General features: G+C 46.6%; 2 protein-coding genes across 9 annotated transcripts in view; both read left to right on the top strand.

Annotated features, from left to right (window-relative positions):
- Positions 1-298: 298 nt before the first annotated feature.
- LOC117659875 (major histocompatibility complex class I-related protein 1-like) overlaps positions 299-18880 on the top strand; it is a 48883-nt gene continuing 30301 nt past the window's right edge. For 2 of the 8 annotated variants that reach the window (XM_087884578.1, XM_087884574.1), the window contains exons 1-3: positions 329-660; positions 1257-1390; positions 2084-2309. In XM_087884578.1, the coding sequence (XP_087740704.1) occupies positions 2225-2309 (85 nt within the window). In that variant the 5' untranslated portion in view covers positions 329-660; positions 1257-1390; positions 2084-2224. Of the gene's footprint in view, positions 661-1256; positions 1391-2083; positions 2310-18880 lie in introns of all 8 variants that reach the window. The other 6 variants (XM_087884577.1, XM_087884571.1, XM_087884579.1 and 3 more) reach the window with 5 other exon arrangements.
- Positions 7095-18784, top strand: LOC117656965 (major histocompatibility complex class I-related protein 1-like). The gene is made up of 7 exons (XM_087888244.1): positions 7095-7257; positions 7640-7885; positions 8636-8887; positions 9931-10218; positions 12087-12158; positions 15817-15962; positions 17854-18784. Exons 1-7 carry the CDS (start codon positions 7095-7097, stop codon positions 18100-18102), a joined length of 1416 nt encoding a protein of 471 aa, XP_087744370.1. The 3' UTR covers positions 18103-18784.

Raw genomic sequence — 18880 nt, 5'->3', positions numbered from 1 at the left:
AATAAAAAAAAATGCTTTTAAAAGTAAAAAAAAAAAAAATTAGAACCCACCCCTGGTCCGCAGGATTTAAAATTATGAATTTAGTGGTCCCTGAGGTCCACGAAAGGCTGGGGGACATGGGCCCAGATGAGAAGCTGCATCGGGGAATGGCGCAAATTTCGCAACCCTGGAAGCTGCATCACAGCCAGAAGCCGCCACCCTCCGGGGGAGCTTTCGGGTGGGAGGGGGCGTGGGGGGGGGGGGGAGAAGCTGACTGCAGGATTTGCCCGGATAAGAATGGGGGGGGGGAGGAGGGGGAGGGGGAGGGGAGGAGGAGGAGGGGGGGAGGGGGAGGCGGGCAGAGCTCTGAACCTTCTTTCACTTTCACTCCTGGCTCAGAAACACGAAGGGAAGAAACTCCAGAACTTTTAAGGGAAGTTCGGGGAAGGACGAGGGAAGGAAGCCGTTTCGGAGAGGGGGGGGGCGAGGCAACCCCGGGACAGCGCCCCCATTGCAAGACCCCCCCCCCATTAAGGCCGGCGCTTAAACGCTGAGGATCGGTCGAATTAGGTTCCCTTGTGGGTCCCGCCTCGATTCATTTCCTGCCGAAGGTTACCAGCCGGCCTCGTAACGTCGGAAGGCAGCAAAGAGGGGAGCAAAGAAGCGGGGAAGGCCCGGCAGGTGAGGAGGGGAAGGATGTGATTTGATGTGATGTGATTTGATTCCAGACGGCTCTTGCTTAACCGGGCAACCCAGCGCCTTCCTCGCGTGTTGGAGTCCAACTCCCATCATCCCCAGGCCGCAGGGGAAGATGGGGATTGTAGCCTCCCCCACCCCCCACCCCTAACCCAAGGGGGCAAAGGGGTCTCTCTCTTGGGTAACCAGAGGCGCTGAGCTGACCGGCTCTTCCACAAAGGCCGTTCCCACGACGCCTGGCCCAGCAACAAAGGGGTTGGACTAGAAGACCTCTAAGGTCCCTTCCAATCTCATTATTCTGTGCGCGCTCGGAGGCCGGGCAGATTTTTTTTGCCCTGAAATCTCCTTTGATTCCGTCTCCTTCCCTTTCCTGGCTCTCCTATCAGTCTGAAATAAATACACGTTTTGGTCTCGCTGTAGACTTTTTGCATGGTTTTATACTGCCAACTGGAAGTCTACCAGAGGGCATCTAGTCCCTCCTCTAAAGGAGAATATTTCTAGATCAGGGTCCTGGGTGGCTCTCTGAGCTTGGTGGTTTTCTTTGATTTTCAAATTTTATTCTTTTTTTATTGAAACGTAAGAAACAGAGGATCAGTCAAATTAGGTTCTGTTTTGGGTCCCGTCTCGATTCATTTCCTGGCGAAGGTTACCAGCCGGCCTGGTAAGGTCTGAAGGCAGCAAAGAGGGGAGCAAAGAAGCGGGGAAGGCCCGGCAGGTGAGGAGGGGAAGGATGTGATTTGATTAAATTAACGTGGATTTAAAGAACGGCCGATTCCAGACGGCTCCTGCTTAACCAGGTAATTTAGCGCCTTCCTCGGGTGTTGGAGTCCAACTCTCATCATCCCCAGGCCGCAGGGGAAGATGGGGATGGTAGCCTCCCCCACCCCCCACCCCTAACCCAAGGGGGCAAAGGGGTCTCTCTCTTGGGTAACCAGAAGTGCTGAGCTGACCCGCTCTTCCACAAAGGACTTTTCGTCGGGCCCTGAAAACTTACTTATTTCACCTAGCTGGGCTGGCTTGACCCCATCAGTTTTGGTTAATTTGAAATTGATTTTAATTGGGTTGTTTTAAATTGTGGCCAAAAATATTTAATTACCTTTTAAACTGTTTTTAAATTTTGTATGTTCTGTTTTATCTTGGCTGTTCACCGCCCTGAGTCCTGCAGGAGGAGGGCGGTATACAAATTAAATAAAATACTAAAAATACTAAATACTAAAAGGCCGTTCCCACGACACCTGGCCCACCAGCTAAGGGGTTGGACTAGAAGACCTCTAAGGTCCTTTCCAATTTTATTATTCTGTGCGCACTCGGGGGCTGGGCAGATTTTTTTGCCCTGAAATCTCCTTTGGCTCCGTCTCCTTTCCTTTCCTGGCTCTCTAAGGGGTCTCCTTTCCTTTTCCCCCAAAAGGAAGCTTCGGCGAGGGGACCCGGCAGATGACGACCGCGCCACTTTCCCTTTCCAGCGCTCAGCCCCTGTGCAGGCGCCCTTTACAGACTTTCTCCTTCGCCGCCAAGCTGATCGGGGCTGCCTTTCGGCGTCCGGGTCCAGATGGGGCTCCCGGTGGCGGCCTTGGGGCTTCTGTCCGCGGCGGCCGTCCTGGTGTTGCGAGGAGGATGCGGGGAAGGATGCGCAGGTGAGTGGCCGGAGGGGGGGAAGCTAAGGAGACCTGAGGTGGGCAACTTGGTTTTCTTGTGGCAGCGAGTTCCAAAAGCTTCGCCCGGTTGGCATCCTATCAATCTGAAACAAATACACCTTTTAGTCTCGCTGTAGACTTTTTGCATGGTTTTATACTGCCAGCTGAAAGTCTACCAGAGGGCATCTAGTCCCTCCTCTAAAGGAGAATATTTCTAGATCAGGGTTGAAACGAGAGGTCCTTGGTGGCTCTCTGAGCTTGGTGGTTTTCTTTGATTTTCAAATTTTATTATTTTTTTATTGAAACAAAGGAAACAAAGGAAAATAAAAAAGGAATGGAAAACTGGGGGGAGGAAAAAGAGAAAATGTGGATTGGGAAGGGAAAAAGGAAAAAAAAGTCATTGACTTCCAACTTTCTTTGGCACAATAGAGGAGAATAACATTATAACCTCAACTTTTTACTTTTGTACAATAGTATATACTAGCCATTTCTACAACAGCTAATTTTGTCTAATCAACAAAAACAACATCAATATTTCATTTCCCCCCCATCACAAGCACAGAGTCTGGAAGCAATTTTCAAACGAACAAAATTAAATATATTCTCTTCTTTGGATAAAAGAATCAATTTAACAGTTTTTCCTTGCTGTGGGAAATAATATATATTTCTGTTTGCTCATTAATATTTATACACCATCATAGTGTACGGTAGATTAATAAAATTCAGTATATTCCTTCACATTTTTTAACCCTAAATGACAAAAAACTTTTTTTTAATTTTAAAATGTTAAACTTTTCTTTAAAACATTTCTAAAACCAATAAGTTCTAACACAGATTTTTTTTTAATTTTGCTCTTTTTAAACTTCCTCTTACATGCATATATTAAAATTCACTTTCACTAATGCTTTACAAATTTTAAGGATTACTCAAACTTCATATATAAAGGAGAAAAAAACTTTACTTTCAAACCCACTTCATAAACCCAGAATCCAAAAACACAATACTACATTAAAACTTTCTTTCAATACATATGCCAGACTTGTAAAGATCCATCCTAACTCGGATTAACTCACTGAATTTAAGTCACTCCCTCCAGTTTATCCTTATAGGATAAAATACTTTTTTTTCCCCCAGGAATGTCGTTCAAGTCCCATTTCCCTAGGAAATTCTTGTTAATATATTTTTAAAAATCCTAAAATTGTTTTATTAAAAACTCAAAGCTCTTCCACATAAAATAAAGATTTTGTCAGGGTTCCAAGTAACATACCTGTAGCAAACAAAACTCCAAGGCAGGTAGATTCCTTAAAGAATAAGTTTTATTGAGTATGTCATATTGGGTTTCGGACTTTTAGCCTCCTGTCCTTGGCCGCACCTGCTTCTCCGCCAGGCTTCTGCCTCGGGGGATTCTCCTCTAGCTTTTCTCCTCAGCTAAAACACCCCAGCCCATTCGCCCACGGCCCCTCCGTCCCACATGGTTCGGCATGGCCCATTCGACACCACACTGTTCGTCCCGGGCTTTTTGCCTCCCTGGATGGTTAGCCGCCAGCCAATTGGTTAGTTGCCAATGCTGGCAGCCAGAAGCGCAGGCGTGGGGGTGGGTGTTGGGGGAGTTGCTGCTCAGGCGCTAGGAAGAGGAGGGGTGGAAGAGCGGGGGTGGGGGTGCAGATAGTAAGCCGGCTTCACCCAAAGGAGTTTTTGTTTCAGGTGGGTATCCTACCCTTAGAAAGAGAGAGGGAAGGAGGAAGGGAAGGGAGAAAGAGAGAGAGAGAGAGAGGAGACAAGAAAGAGAGAGAAAGAAAGAAAGAAAGAAAGAAAGAAAGAAAGAAAGAAAGAAAGAAAGAAAGAAAGAAAGAGAAAGGAGAAGGAAGGAAGCGGAAGGGTGGAAGGGAAGAGCAGGGGTGGGGGTGCAGATAGTAAGCCGGCTTCACCCAAAGGAGTTTTTGTTTCAGGTGGGTATCCTAGCCTTAGAAAGAGAGAGGGAAGGAGGAAGGGAAGGGAGAAAGAGAGAGAGAGAGAGAGGAGACAAGAAAGAAAGAGAGAGAGAGGAAGGAAGGAAGGAAGGAAGGAAGGAAGGAAGGAAGGAAGGAAGGAAGGGTTAAGGATATTGTTGTTGTGTTACCATCCAGCAGAGTAAATGCACAAGGAAACGTTGCTGAGAGCAATGAATAAACACAACACCAATATCCTTAACAGGAAGGAAGGAAGGAAGGCTGGGCGCCTGAGCAGCAACTCCCCCACCCCCATCCCTGTCTTCTGGCTCCAGTGTTTCAGCACTAAAGTCTCAAAATGGCCTCAGTTAGGCCAGCTTCAGGATTGAGCGTTTTCTTCTTCTCTGGGATGTCTATCAGACCTCTTTTTCTCAGAGAATCCTCAACCTTGTTAGTATCCATGAAGAAAAAGTCCCAAATGTCACAGGAAGCCCTGAGCTCGGTTGTTTTCTTGTAGATATTTCAGTACCCAAAACAGGTACCATCACCAGTGCTAGTAGGGAGCGAGGACCTGTACTACAGCCTAGGACAGTGATGGCTAACCTTTTTGCCATCGCGTGCCAGGAGCGGGCTTACCTGGCCTCCAGATCCTCTTTATGCATCTGTGGAGGGCGAAAACAGCCTTTCCCATGCCCTAGGAGTCTCTGGAGGCTGAGTATAGCAAAAACGTCACTTCCTGTCCCACCGGGAGTTTGGAAATGGGCCCTTTCAGGCCTCCAGAGGGCCTCCGAGGGAGTGGGAAAGGCTGTTTTCGCCCTCCCCAGATGCATAGAGAGGATCTGGAGCCAGGTAAGAAAGAAAAACAGGCCTTCCCCACCACCTCCAGGCCGTCCAGAGGCAGGAAACAGCCTGTTTCCATACTTCTGGTGGGCCCAGAAGGCCCGAAAATCAGCTGGCCGGCACGCACATGCATGCCAGAGCTGAGCTGGCGTGGCCACTGATATGGCTACACGTGCCACTTGTGGCACGCGTGCCATAGGTTCGCCATCACGGGCCTAGGAGAACATAATGATGAACAGCAGCTAGCTAGGAGTTTGCAGACATGATGAAAACTCTTTAATGTCACGATGTGTGGACAGACTTGACCATAATTTCAACTGGGAAACTGTGACCATCCAAGACCAAGCCAACTCCAGAAGTGCTAGAGAATTTCTGGAAGCTTGGCACTCTGTCAAATTAGCCATCAATAGACACATAGACATAAACAATGTATACGTCCTACCTATGCAAAAGAGGCAATCAACAAGTTAAAAAGGGAAGAAGAAGACTAAAGCACCTCCCCACCACCAATCAGCACCCAGACAAGTGTAAATTGACACCAAGATTAACTGTAGACTAACAATCAAAAAGTAAACAATAATCCAATCAAGGAACTGCCAAAGAAGCCAACAGTGCGAGCCAAACCAAAGAACTTCAAGGCCACTCCTACCGACACTGACACGCAAGCCACTAAGAATATAAATTGAGAATAAACCCCACTCCTTACTACCGTGTTTCCCCCGAAAATAAGATCCGGTCTTATTTTCTTTTGTGCCCCAAAATGTGTTAAGTACCAAATTCGATGAGTTTCAAAACAGTTGAGTACCAAGGTACCACTGCACCTGTAAGAGTTTTACGACACCAGGCACATCACCAGAAGGCAAAATCACAAAACTGATTTTTTATTTTTGTCCTGATATTCCTCGTTTGTTTAGTACTCAAGGCATAAACTAGAATTTGGCGAGGTCGGGTGTCTTTTTTTTTTTTATTGAAAAAGTTTTTCAAATACAGATTTTTCCCCCTTTTCCCCCCCCCTCCTCCCTAACCCCCCCTCACCCTCCCCTTCCCCTGTGACCTCTTCATAATAAAACCCAAATTCATAACAGATTATATCATACTTTACCATCCACTTACTCCATCTCCATATGCTGACCCTTTCTTTCTAATAAAATTATCATATCCCCCTTATACTATACTATACTATACATTTCAAAGTGACATTCTATTATAACATTATCTAATAACTCCTAATTTAACATAATAATATTATTATATCTCCCAATTTAGCGATTTCCGCTCATAATCTACTCTTTTACTACCCCCCATACGTATATCTCTTAAGTCAAATCTTTTGTATATATTAATATAACATTTCAAAACAACCTTCCACTATAAGACTATATAGTAAATCCTAATTTAACATTTATTCAGTTCAGCTACCCATTTCCTTCCCCCCCATCATTATATCTCTGGCTGTCTCACTGACTATTTGCCACCAAAGGGCAGAAGTAAAAAAAAGGGGGGGGGGAAGCCAAAATTCTGTGCTGTATTTGCGTGTTTGAATATTTACACTGAACTTTAACACAGTTTGGAAAGTTTGCATATAAATGGGACGTTGAGAAAAGATCAGGGTCTTTTTATAATATTTAAACTTGAGACTCTCCCCCCTCCCTCATATATTTTTTATGTTTGCAAACATGTAAGTATCTTTGAGCCATGGGGAGAAAACCCTGTAAGGGTAGAGATACTAAAGAAAATAAAATAAGAAAAACATCACCTTAGCTGAAGTTACCATGTTTTCCTGAAAATAAGACCTGATCTTATTTTCTTTTGAGCCCCAAAATAAGCACCAGGTCTTATTTTCGGGGGATGTCTTACCTCCTTACCTTAGGACCACTGCAGCTAGGCCTCCCATGCCCCAACCCCTATCATGCTGCTCTCTGACTTCTGAGGCCACTTGCAGCCAGATGCAGTGTGGCGCATCACACCGGTGCCGCCGCTCGCAGCAGGAGGCCCTGAGGCGTATTGTGTTGTGAGCATGAGCGGTGGCACTGGTGTGATGTGCCGTGTGGCCTCCTGCCATGAGTGGTGGCACTGGCACAATGGGGTACCAGCATGCCATGCCATGCAGTCTCCTGCCGCAAGCGGCGGCACTGGCATGATACGCCACACAACGTCCTGCCACGAGTGGCGACATTGGCGTGACACACCATGTGGCATCTGGTCGCAAGTGGCCACAGAAAAAGTCAGCCAGTGGTTCCATAGGTGTCTGGGCATGGGAGGGCCCTTGCTATGGCAGTCCTAAGGTAAACAGGTGTGGGGCGCATGGGGCAGCTCCACCCCCATCTCCGCCCTAGCTTGATTTTCACGCATGTGACACACCCCATCTTGTACAATCAGACGGTGGGACTGAGTAGGCAGGGCTTAACTGGGGCTGATTTTTGGGGTAGGGCTTATATTAGGCACAGGCATGAAAATTGGGTGAGGGATTGTTTTCAGGGTATTTGGGGGGAAACATGGTATTGACATCTAAAGGACTTAGGCTGGTATTAAACAAATATTATTTTGGTTTTATCCTCTAAGTAAAGGCAAATGCGTCTCTGTGTTATTACTACCTGGAAGTGTCGGATCCCAGCCTGGAGCAGCCACAGTTCTCCGTTAGGAGCTGCCTGGATGACCAGCCCATCGCTCGCTTTGACAGCCTCACCAGGAAGATGGAGCCTCTGGTGCCCTGGATGAAGGAGGTGGAGAAGGAGAACTTTCTGGCCCCTGAGAGGGTGTTCCAGGCTAAACTGAAGGAGTTGTCAACACCCGGCCGCCCAACTGAAGGTGAGCAAAGGCACTGCCACCTTGATGCCCAGGTTAGATGTTATTTCCTGCAAAGGTATGACCCCCAGATTTTTCTCCTTCACCTTCTGAGATTCTTCACACTCTGCTCCTGCCCCCAAAGGATTAACTGCCCTCTGATCACTAAAAGACTTTTCTGTTTGTGGGATAGAAAGAGGAGGAGAGATTGGGTTTCCCATCCTTAGTGGGAGGGGAGCAATTCAAAATTCAATTCAATTCAATTCAATTCAATTCAATTGATATGACGCCCCTCTCCGAAGGCTCAGGGCGGCTCACAATACATTTTAAAAAATCATCGTAAAAAAACATTTAAAAATTAAAAACTCATTCACGCCATTCATGGCCGGATCTCGCCAGATCACAAAAACGAGATCAACGGCCCCAGGCCTGCCGGAAAAGCCAGGTCTTCACCGCTTTTTGGAAAGCCAATAGGGTGGGGCTGGTCCGGACCTCAGGAGGTAACTGGGTCCAGAGAGCTGGGGCAGCCACGGAGAAGGCCCTCCCCCGTGGGCCCGCCAGCCGGCATTGTTTAGCTGATGGGACCCGGAGGAGACCAACTCTGTGGGATCTCACCGGTCGTTGGGAGCTATGCGGCAGAAGGCGGTTTCGAAGATAATCTCCTAGTGGAAAACTCCTAGATAACCTCCTAGAGCAAAGCTCCCTCCTAGTGGCCCTTCTAGAGGGGAGGGTCTCTGAAAAGGGGAATCCTTCTCACCCATTCCTCTCTTTTAGGATTTCACACCTCGCAGGCGATTTTGGGCTGTGAGCTCAGGGAAGACGGGAGCAAAGGAAGGTTTTTCCGTTATGGCTATGATGGGATGGACGTCATCACCTTCGAGAATGAGACTCTCAGCTGGGTGGCAGCTCAGCCCCAGGAGGAGAATCCAGAGTGGTTCCAGAGAAATAAAGACTACCTGGAGAAAAACTGCATTGAGTGGCTGAAGAGATACCTGTCCTACAGGAAGGAGACTCCGAAGGACACAAGTGAGTGACCAAATGGGCTCCCATTGCGCTTGCAGGCTCCCTCCTCTCTGTCTCCCAGTATCATTTCTGCCCTACTTAGCCAAGCCACCGTTCATGCCCTTAGCAAAAAATAAAAAATAAAATCTGGGTGTATCCCACACCAGATTCTAGAAGGACAATGGGGAAAAGAATCGTCTATGCCCGAGATGGCAAACCTATGGCACGTGTTTCACCTGTGAGCCATATCTGTGGGCAAGCGAGTGTTGCCCTAGCTCAGCGCCAGCTGATTTTCAGACCTTCTGGGCCCACCGGAAGTCGGGAAACGGGCCGTTTCCAGCCTCCAGAGGGCCTCCAGGGGGATGGGGAAGGCTGTTTCAGCCCTCCCCAGGCTCCAAGAAAGCCTCTGGAGCCTGGGGAGGGCAAAAACGGGCCTACCGGGCCCACCAGTAACCTTTTTGCCGTCGCGTGCCAAAAGCGGCGGGGGGAGCGCAGAGGGGTCGTGCACGCATGCGCAGGCCCCGGGGGACATTGAATTATGGGTGTGGGCACACATGCGTGTGTCCCCCCTGTGCTCCCCCCGCTTTTGGCACGCGATGGTAAAAAGGTTAGCCATCACTGGTCTATGCCCTCTGAAATAGGTTTTTCAAAGAGACAAAAACTAATTAAGCCAGGGATGAAGGCTGAGATCCATTTCCATGAAAAAATCTTGCAAAGCAAAAAGAAATTGTAATTCCTACATCTTCCCGCTGAACCCAAAGAGGACTCTGTCCTGGTTTCCGTTTGGGATGATGTGAACAAATTTAATTGGGAGTGGGGGGAGGGCAAAACTGAATCAATCCCCAAGCATTGCCATTATTTTTGTTACAGTGAGAACTTTACCCAAAAGCTCTTTGTATCCCTTTCAAAAATAAATGTAAAGAGCTTCGATGCTCCAACTTTGAGGGGTCCCACAGGGTCAGGAGAAGAGAAGGAGCAGCGGGAGAGGATGACCAGATAAGTTCTTCACTGTTATTCAATTACCTGACCAGAAAATCCCAGGAACTCTGGTGTTGGTGTTTCTGCAGAGCCCCCGGTGGGGACGGTGACCCACAAGGTGGTGAATGACAGCCTGGAGGTCCTCATCTGCCATGCCTCTGGCTTCTACCCTAAGAAGATCCAGGCCACCTGGATGAGGGATGGAAAAGTCTGCCAGAATGAGACCCTCCATAGGAACATGACCCCCAACTTTGATTGGACCTATAATGTCTGGCTCAGCATTGAGATCGACCCCAAGGAGAGGGACCGTTTTCAGTGTCACCTGAACCATGAGGGCCTGCAGGAGCCCCTGGTCTTGCCCTTGAAGGAGGAAACAGGTGAGAGGTTGAATGGTTATTACACATAGAATTATGCCACTGGGACCTGTAGCTGGCCAAAACCTCCTGGACTGTAGCAGCTGGCGAGCCCTGTAGCTGCCCAAGGCCTCCTGAGCCTGGGAATAGCCTGAAGCCTCCAGAGCTTTCCCAACCCACACGTTCGACTTCAGGGGTCCCCAAACTATGGGCTGCAGCCAACTACTGGGCCATGGCCTAATCGCCACTGGGCTGCATGAGTGGCCAGCCGGTACATGGGCGTCTGCGAAACATGCATGCCCCCACTTCTGCGAGCCTCATTGCGGGCGCTGGTGGCCCCACTCCTGTGAGCATCGCCCTGAATGTTACAGGCACGTATGCCCGTATGCTTGCACCTGCCCCTCCCACAAAATCATCCCTCTTTCCTCCCTCCCTGGGCCGCCAACCCAGAAAAGTTGGGGAACTACTTAATGATCCGTGTAATTGCTTAATGATTGCAATTGGGAAAGTTGTCTTTGAGTAATGCAGTTACGTGGAAGTCTCATTTAATGACTGCTTTGCTCAATGAGTCTGGTTCCAATCGTGGTCATAAGTCAAGGGCTGCTGTATGTGGAAGTAGTAGATATAACAGAAATGATATGGAGTGGAAACAATGTTTTCCTTTCTGGGGGAATAACAGCTGCAAGGATTGTTTATGCACAAAATTGGAAAGCAGAGAAAATACCTTTGGAAGGAGAAGTAATTAAACAAATTTTAGACTCTGCAGGAATGAATAGATTGACTTGGATGATTAAAGAAAGAAAAGATTCAGAATACTTTAAGACATGGAATCAATTGTACCATTGGTTAGAAAAGAGATACAAATAAGTAAATCAATAGTTATGTATAAAAATGCTACAATTGGAATATTGTGTTAGTGAAGAATTGTTGTAATGGACTTGGTGAGAATGAAGATAGAATAAACAACAAAAAGAAGTAGTTTTGGAGACAACAGTGAGATGTCACATGGAAGGAATGACTGATCTATTAAATGTTTGTCTAAAAAATTAAAAAAAAAATTTTTTTTAAAGAAATGATATGGAGCGGAAACAATGTTTTCCTTTCCGGGGGAATTATCTGATGGGACACGTTATCCCATGTCATTCAATGTCCTTTTCAGGAGGGGAGGCTGGCCCTTGCTCAACCCAACAGGGTAGACCAGAGTAAGAAACCGATGTCATTTACATCAGTGCTACTTTTATTATAAAACGATAGTGATAAAATCTTGCAATCTGAACGTGGCTCACCTTCCCACCATCTATCTTCAGGTGAACTAAGGAGGAGGTGGACATATTTACTTAGCCTTTAGCCCCCTCCTCCCTTATCTGGCTGCTGCTTTGCTTGTGATTCTTCTTTCTGCCCTCCCAAGGCCATTCCATCTTCCCTCTGTAACCTGCAGGCAGTGCCCCCCACCTGTAGTAAGCCCTACACCCTACAAGGCTGCAAAGGCCAGAGAGAATGGCCTTGAAGAAGGGGGGGGCTTTTTTCAGGTGGGGGCACTCCCCGTACCTGAGCCCTGGTGACGCAGTGGTTAGAATGCAATACTGCAGGCTACTTCTCCTGAGTGCCAACTGTCAGGAGTTCGGCAGTTCGAGTCTCACCAGCTCAAGGTTGACTCAGCCCTCCATCCTTCCAAGGTGGGTAAAATGGGGACCCAGATTGTTGGGAGCCATAGGCTGACTCTGTAAACAGCTTAGAGAGGGCTGTAAAGCACTGTGAAGCGATATATAAGTCTTAGTGCTATGGCTATTCCTGGAGGCCAGTGCAGCTTGCAAAATGCTTCCATTGCTCAGCCTCTCGACCTCAGAGATCTCCGCATCTCTCTAATCACAGCCATGTTTCTCCTTCTTTAGCTACAGGGTGGCTGATTCCTGTGGGAATTGTTATAGGAGGCTTAATCCTAGCTGTGATTCTCTTCCTGATAGGTAAGTGAAACAAACACATCCACTGACACCCACCCCTGGATCTTTTTGTATTGACTGAGCTGGTGAGGATGGAAAAGTCTCTCTGAGAGTTTCAGCCATGACCCCAGGGGTAAAATGCACTTACCTTTGCTTAAGGTGACCAGACGTCCCGCTTTTGGCGGGACAGTCCCGCTTTTGAGCAATTTGTCCCGTGTCCCGCGGCGTTTTAAAAAAGTCCCGATTTTTCATTCTGCCTCCTGGTTCCCGGCTGCCTCCTGAATCCCCGCTGATGGCTAGAGGGAAAAAACCTGTTTAAACTCTTGCCGTGGGGCTTCAAAGGGCCGCCCTACGTTAATTAGCTCGGCTTCCCCCTCTCAGCTGATTTGCACAGGGCTCTGCTCTTGCTAAATTGCTCAGTTTTTTTTCCCTCTTTGTGCAAACCAAGCTCAAAACGAAACCGAAAGTAAAACAGGCTGTTGGCTTTGCGGTTTGCTTGCAACGTTGGAAAATTAGGCAGCAGATTTATTTTCCTTTTCCTCACCAAAAAAGGTAAGTGCAAACAATGGAAAATTATTTAGGGCAAAAGAGGAGAGTTCAAGATTTTAAAACACAAAAGAAAAAAAAGCTCTTTTTAACTAGGGAATTGTAATAATTGAGATATTATTAATTGTATACTGTGTTGAAAGCAGAAATGATTAAGTTGTGGTTTGGAGGAATATATGGGGGAAATTATTTGGTTTATTATTATTGGTAAGTATAATTAATTGATTTGTAAGAAATTGGATTGCATGGAAATAATTGGAATATTCATGTTCATATTGATTAATATACAAAAAAGATAGTTATATAACTAATTGATTTATATTAAAATGTTGAATTTGTATTAAACAACTGTATTACATAATTACATAATTAACCAATGTGAGGATGGATATAAAAATAGATGACAATGGAAAGGGGTATAAAATAGAATAGAAGGGAAAAATTGAATTTGATTAAGATTAGAGATGAGGATGAAGGGTAATATTGTTTTTTTAAAAAAATAGATGAGGAATAAAGATGGCAAAAAGGAAATATAGAAATTGTAAATTTAATGGAAATGACTAAACACTGTTTAAATTTGTGAACCAGCCAAATATTCTGTTCAAAGAAAATACATTGTATGTATGTGTGTTTCTAATTATTGCTATTTATTCATATTTGTTCTCTTTTATTCTTTAAAGTTTAACAATTCATTCTTTATCTTAATATCTTTATATTTGTTTGGGGTTGGCTTTCTTCCCTTTCATCTTTTTTATTGTACAGCAATCTTTCTCCTCAAACCTACCACCTCTCTTTTCTTTCCTTCTTACTTTCTCTTCCCCCCACCCTCTTCTTCTCCTCCCTACTTCCTCTTCCTTTCTCCTTCTCCTCCTCTCTTCCTCCCTCTCTTAACCGTCACTCCTACTCTAATTTCCCTTCCCTTCCTTCATCCCTCTCAATTACTGTATCCTTTTATGCATATGGACTACTCAGAGGGCTGAAAAAGTTATTTTTGACTGGTCCTCGCACTTTTGACCAGTCCTCGAACTTACGACTGTCCTCACAGTTTACATTTTTGCCCTATCTTGTCATCATGGTGAAGAGAAGCAGTTGTGAAATGAGTGACATGGTTGTTAAGAATGCTGCACGGGCATAAATGTGAGGATGGTCATAAGTGTGAGGACCAGTCAAAAGTGTGAGGACCTGTCAGAAATGACTTTTTTCAGCCCTCTGGTTAGTCCTTTTGTGCATATGGACTACTCAGAGGGCTGAAAAAGTTATTTTTGACTGGTCCTCGCACTTTTGACCAGTCCTCGAACTTACGACTGTCCTCACGTTTTACATTTTTGCCCTATCTTGTCATCATGGTGAAGAGAAGCAGTTGTGAAATGAGTGACATGGTTGTTAAGAATGCTGCATGGGCATAAATATGAGGATAGTCATAAGTGTGAGGACCAGTCAAAAGTGTGAGGACCTGTCAGAAATGACTTTTTTCAGCCCTCTGGTTAGTCCTTTTGTGCATATGGACTACTCAGAGGGCTGAAAAAGTTATTTTTGACTGGTCCTCGCACTTTTGACCAGTCCTCGAACTTACGACTGTCTTCACATTTTACGTTTTTTTCCCTATCTTATCACCATGGTGAAGAGAACCGGTTGTGAAATGAGTGACATGGTTGTTAAGAATGCTGCACGGGCATAAATGTGAGGATGGTCATAAGTGTGAGGACCAGTCAAAAGTGCGAGGACCTGTCAGAAATGACTTTTTTCAGACCTCTGGTTAGTCCTTTTGTGCATATGGACTACTCAGAGGGCTGAAAAAGTTATTTTTGACTGGTCCTCGCACTTTTGACCAGTCCTCGAACTTACGACTGTCCTCACATTTTACATTTTTGCCCTATCTTGTCATCATGGTGAAGAGAAGCAGTTGTGAAATGAGTGACATGGTTGTTAAGAATGCTGCACGGGCATAAATATGAGGATGGTCATAAGTGTGAGGACCAGTCAAAAGTGCGAGGACCTGTCAGAAATGACTTTTTTCAGCCCTCTGGTTAGTCCTTTTGTGCATATGGACTACTCAGAGGGCTGAAAAAGTTATTTTTGACTGGTCCTCGCATTTTTGACCAGTCCTCGAACTTACGACTGTCCTCACATTTTACGTTTTTGCCCTATCTTGTCATCATGGTGAAGAGAAGCAGTTGTGAAATGAGTGACATGGTTGTTAAGAATGCTGCACGGGCATAAATGTGAGGATGGTCATAAGTGTGAGGACCAGTCAAAAGTGTGAGGACCTGTCAGAAATGACTTTCCAGCCCTCTGAGTAGTCCCTATACACATAGCCATGGCCACCCGGTCACATGACCAGCTAGCCATGCCCACCCAGTCACATGGCCTCCAAGCCACGCCCACACAATAAGCCATGCCCACAATGGTGTCCCTCTTACCAATGTTAAAATCTGTTCACCTTACCCTATACACATAGCCATGGCCACCCGGTCACATGACCAGCTAGCCACGCCCACCCAGTCACATGACCAGCTAGCCACACCCACAAAATAAGCCACGCCCACAATGTCCCTCTTTACCAATGTTAAAATCTGGTCACCTTACCTTTGCTACCTGCTCAGAGATGACGCTATGCTCCCATGCGCCTCTTCTGCGCATGCACAGAGGGTCAGCGCATGGGATGACATCCGGACAGGGAGCCAGGGAAGCGTTGGCGACTTGAGCGGCTTTTGCTGAGGCTTCGAGAGGGCGAGAGCAGCCGGTTGCTCGCTTCACTGCCGAAGCCCCTCAAGCCAACGTGTGAAGGCCTGCAGCTTGCCGGGAAGGAGAGTTGAATCCATTCTGTTTGGTGAACCAATTCAAATCATCCCTACCGCCTCGGCCGAGGTGGCCGGAGGTGGTCGAATTTCACCCCTGCATGACCCCCACAAGACCTTTCCACACAAACAGCAACTTTTGACAGCCAACAATTTTGTGTTTTGTCCATAACAAACAGATGGCAGCACTAATGCAATTTTCTCAAGGTGCTGGGTTAGACTTAGAAGTCTTAGACATCCAGACTTAGAAGTCTTCGAGACTAGAGGTTTTCAGCATGAGGCAGGAGCTGCTGCCCCCCAAAATTAGCCAGCTGTCCTCTCTTTTTCCCACCTATCAGGCAAGTACCGGAGGGGTTGCAATCGGAAAGCAAAGTCTTCACTTGAGGGTTCTCCATCAGAAATACTCTGTCTTCCCACTACTTCTGGCAGAAAAGAAAATGAGAGACTATTAAATTCATCGCTGCAATCCGAAATAACATTAGACGTGAGTCTGATTGTTTCTGAAGTCTATGTAAGATGCAAAACTCTGATCTTGGGAAATACCCAAGAGCCAAGACCATCGAAGTGTTGGGTGGGGGAACATTCGTCCCCAAAGTCTTTCTAAGGCAACCATGATGGGATGAAGAGCTGCTTGGGGCTCCTCTGGGGCTCTGTGATCCTCTCGCACCCATCAGCTCTGAGGGAGGAGACTGAGAGGGGGGAGAGCCAGGTACAGAAGCTGGAGCTGGGGTTACCTTGGGGCAATGTGGGATTTCTGTCTGAGAAGGACTGGAAGGGAGGGGGGGATGGAATGGGAGGATGGAAAAACAAAGGGTGGCGGGGGGAAGGGGGCTGCCCAGGAAAAAGTTCCCTGGAGATGATGAGGGAGGGAGGGAGGGAGAGAGAGAGAGAGATTTGTCCTTCCTCAAGCAGAGAATTTAAAATGAGCGGATGGGTGGAGGGTGGGAGGGAGGGAGGGATGGACGGACGGACATATATCGATAGATAGAAATAGCTATAGATTACATAGATAGATGAGAGATACATAAATGATAGGATGGATGGATGGATGGATGGATGGATGGATGGATGGATGGATAGATAGATAGATAGATAGATAGATAGATAGATAGATAGATATAGGTGGGTGGGTGGGTGAATGGATGGATGGATATCCTGTTTTTCCAAAAATGAGACCTATCCCAAAAATAAGACCTAGCATGGTTTTTTTATTCATGTGCCTAATATAAGCCCTACCCACCAAAATAAGCCCTACTTAAGAGCCTGCACAGCCGCCCACCTGCCCATTCCTTCTTGTTGCTTGCCGCAGCCATGAGGCGAGGTGGGAGGGTGGTGGAGCTGTCCCAGGGCCCCCACAGCCAGGCCATCCAGCAGAGGAGGCTGAGTGGTGTGGTGGTGCCGCGGCCGTGAGACGAGGCAGGTGTCAGGGTGTGGCTGGCCTGTATGTGGGGGTCTTAGGGTAAGCCGGTGCAGGACATGTGGGGGCAGCTCCATTTCTTCACCTCACCTTGTGGCTTTGACACCGGCCCATTGCCAGCCTCCTGTTCCATTGCAGCCGCAAGCAAGCAAAATAAGTGGCCCAGCGTTGCATGGGGGTCCTGCTTGACGGGGCTGCTCTAGTCACTGCCACAAGGTGGCCCAGCTGCAGGGACCCTGAGGTAAACTGGTGTGGGGTGCATGGGACAGCTCTACCCCCCTGCCTTGTGGCAGTGGCACTAGCACAATGTGTGATCTCCTGCCCCACCACAAGCAGAAATAGGTTTCTCATAAATGGGAAAAAAAAGTAAGTTATCTCCTGAAAATAAGCACTAATACTTATGTTGGGGCCCAAAAGAAAATAAGACCTGGTTTTATTTTCAGGGAAACACAAATGGATAGATAGATAGATGCGATAGATAGATAGATAGATGCGATAGATAGATAGATAGATAGATAGATAGATAGATAGATAGATGATAGATAGATAGATAGATAGATAGATAGATAGATAGATGATAGATAGATAATCATGTTTCCCCGAAAATAAGACCCTGTCTTATATTTTTTTGAACCCTGAAATAAGCGCTTGGCCTTATTGCCATGTGCTCAAAAGCCCGACTGGGCTTCTTATCAGAGGATGTCTTATTTTGGGGGAAACAGAGTAGATAGGAAGGAAGGAAGGAAGGAAGGAAGGAAGGAAGGAAGGAAGGCTGGCTGGTTGAGGGAGAAATGAGGACCGGCACACACCCACATACCCCAGGAGCTGTTTCTTTCAAGCCTCTTTGGCTGTCAGTGTTGTGGTGGGAATAACAGAGCTCATAAGGACTATTGCCTTGAGCAGGGGGTTGGACTAGAAAACCTCCAAGGTTTTGATTTTCATTTTTCTCTCTTTGCAGGACAGGACATCCGATGGAGGGTGGAGTTCCCAGAGAGCTGTGGAAGACTCTGGGTCAACCTTGCGCAGGCGAGAAGGGAAGCAGCAGCCGCTCCGAAGGTCAATGTCCTGGGCTGGGGAGTTGGAGGCCCTGGACAAAGCAGGAGCAACAGAATCAGAAGAGAGTTGGCTGTTGGGGCCCAAAGCAGAGAGATCTTCCGAAAGTCACTCAGCTCCAGCTCGCTGGTTCCTAAAGGAAGAGGGCTACTAACTTCAAGCAGCCTCAGGGGTCCTGGCTGCCACCACCAGGGCGGCTCTGCCAACAGCACCAGGGCATTTCCCCTCCACTTACATCTCGGGAAGAGCATCATCAGAAGCAGCAGCAGGAGAACAAGGATGGTCCCACCTGGAAGTAGCCGATTTCTGGCTAAAGGAGGAGAAACACCTTTCTGATTAGACTGGAGGCTGCTGTCCAGGACTTCTTGTACAGATGCTGAGTCCCCTGCTAAAGAGGCACTGAGCAGAGGAAGCATCCCCCCACTTGCTGGCCCTCCATGCTGGGACATCATTTGGAGGACATTCTGGCCATCCAGGCCCATACTTGGATAAATGAATTATTTTGGTTGATAAAAATTACTGAGTGACAACCAGAGGTGGGTTTCAGCAGGTTTCAGCAGGTTCTGACCAGTTCTGGAGAACCGGTAGTGAAAATTTTGAGTAGTTTGGAGAACTAGGGTTGCCAGGTCTGCTTCCAAAAAATAGTGGACAAGCGGGGTGGGGGTGGGGGGGTTAAGTAATAAAAAAATAAAAATAAATTTTTACAGTTAAATTATATATTTTCTTAGAAACATTTTAACACATATTAAAATAATCACTTCAAAACTTTACTTAAAATTCAAAACATCAAATATATTATAATAATATGTAAAATATTAAATTACGTTTTACTTTGCTGTCGTGTGTATTTTTTATTTGACTGCGCAGCTTTGATCAATTCTTTGTGTTTAAGGAATAATTCTTTAATTTCAGTACAACGTTGAGAAATATTA

This window comes from Pantherophis guttatus, chromosome 2, assembly GCF_059756535.1.
Source record: "Pantherophis guttatus breed Tessera chromosome 2, ASM5975653v1, whole genome shotgun sequence".
In the NCBI taxonomy this organism is placed as follows: Eukaryota; Metazoa; Chordata; class Lepidosauria; order Squamata; family Colubridae; genus Pantherophis; species Pantherophis guttatus.
This window is presented reverse-complemented; position numbering and strand designations above follow the sequence as displayed.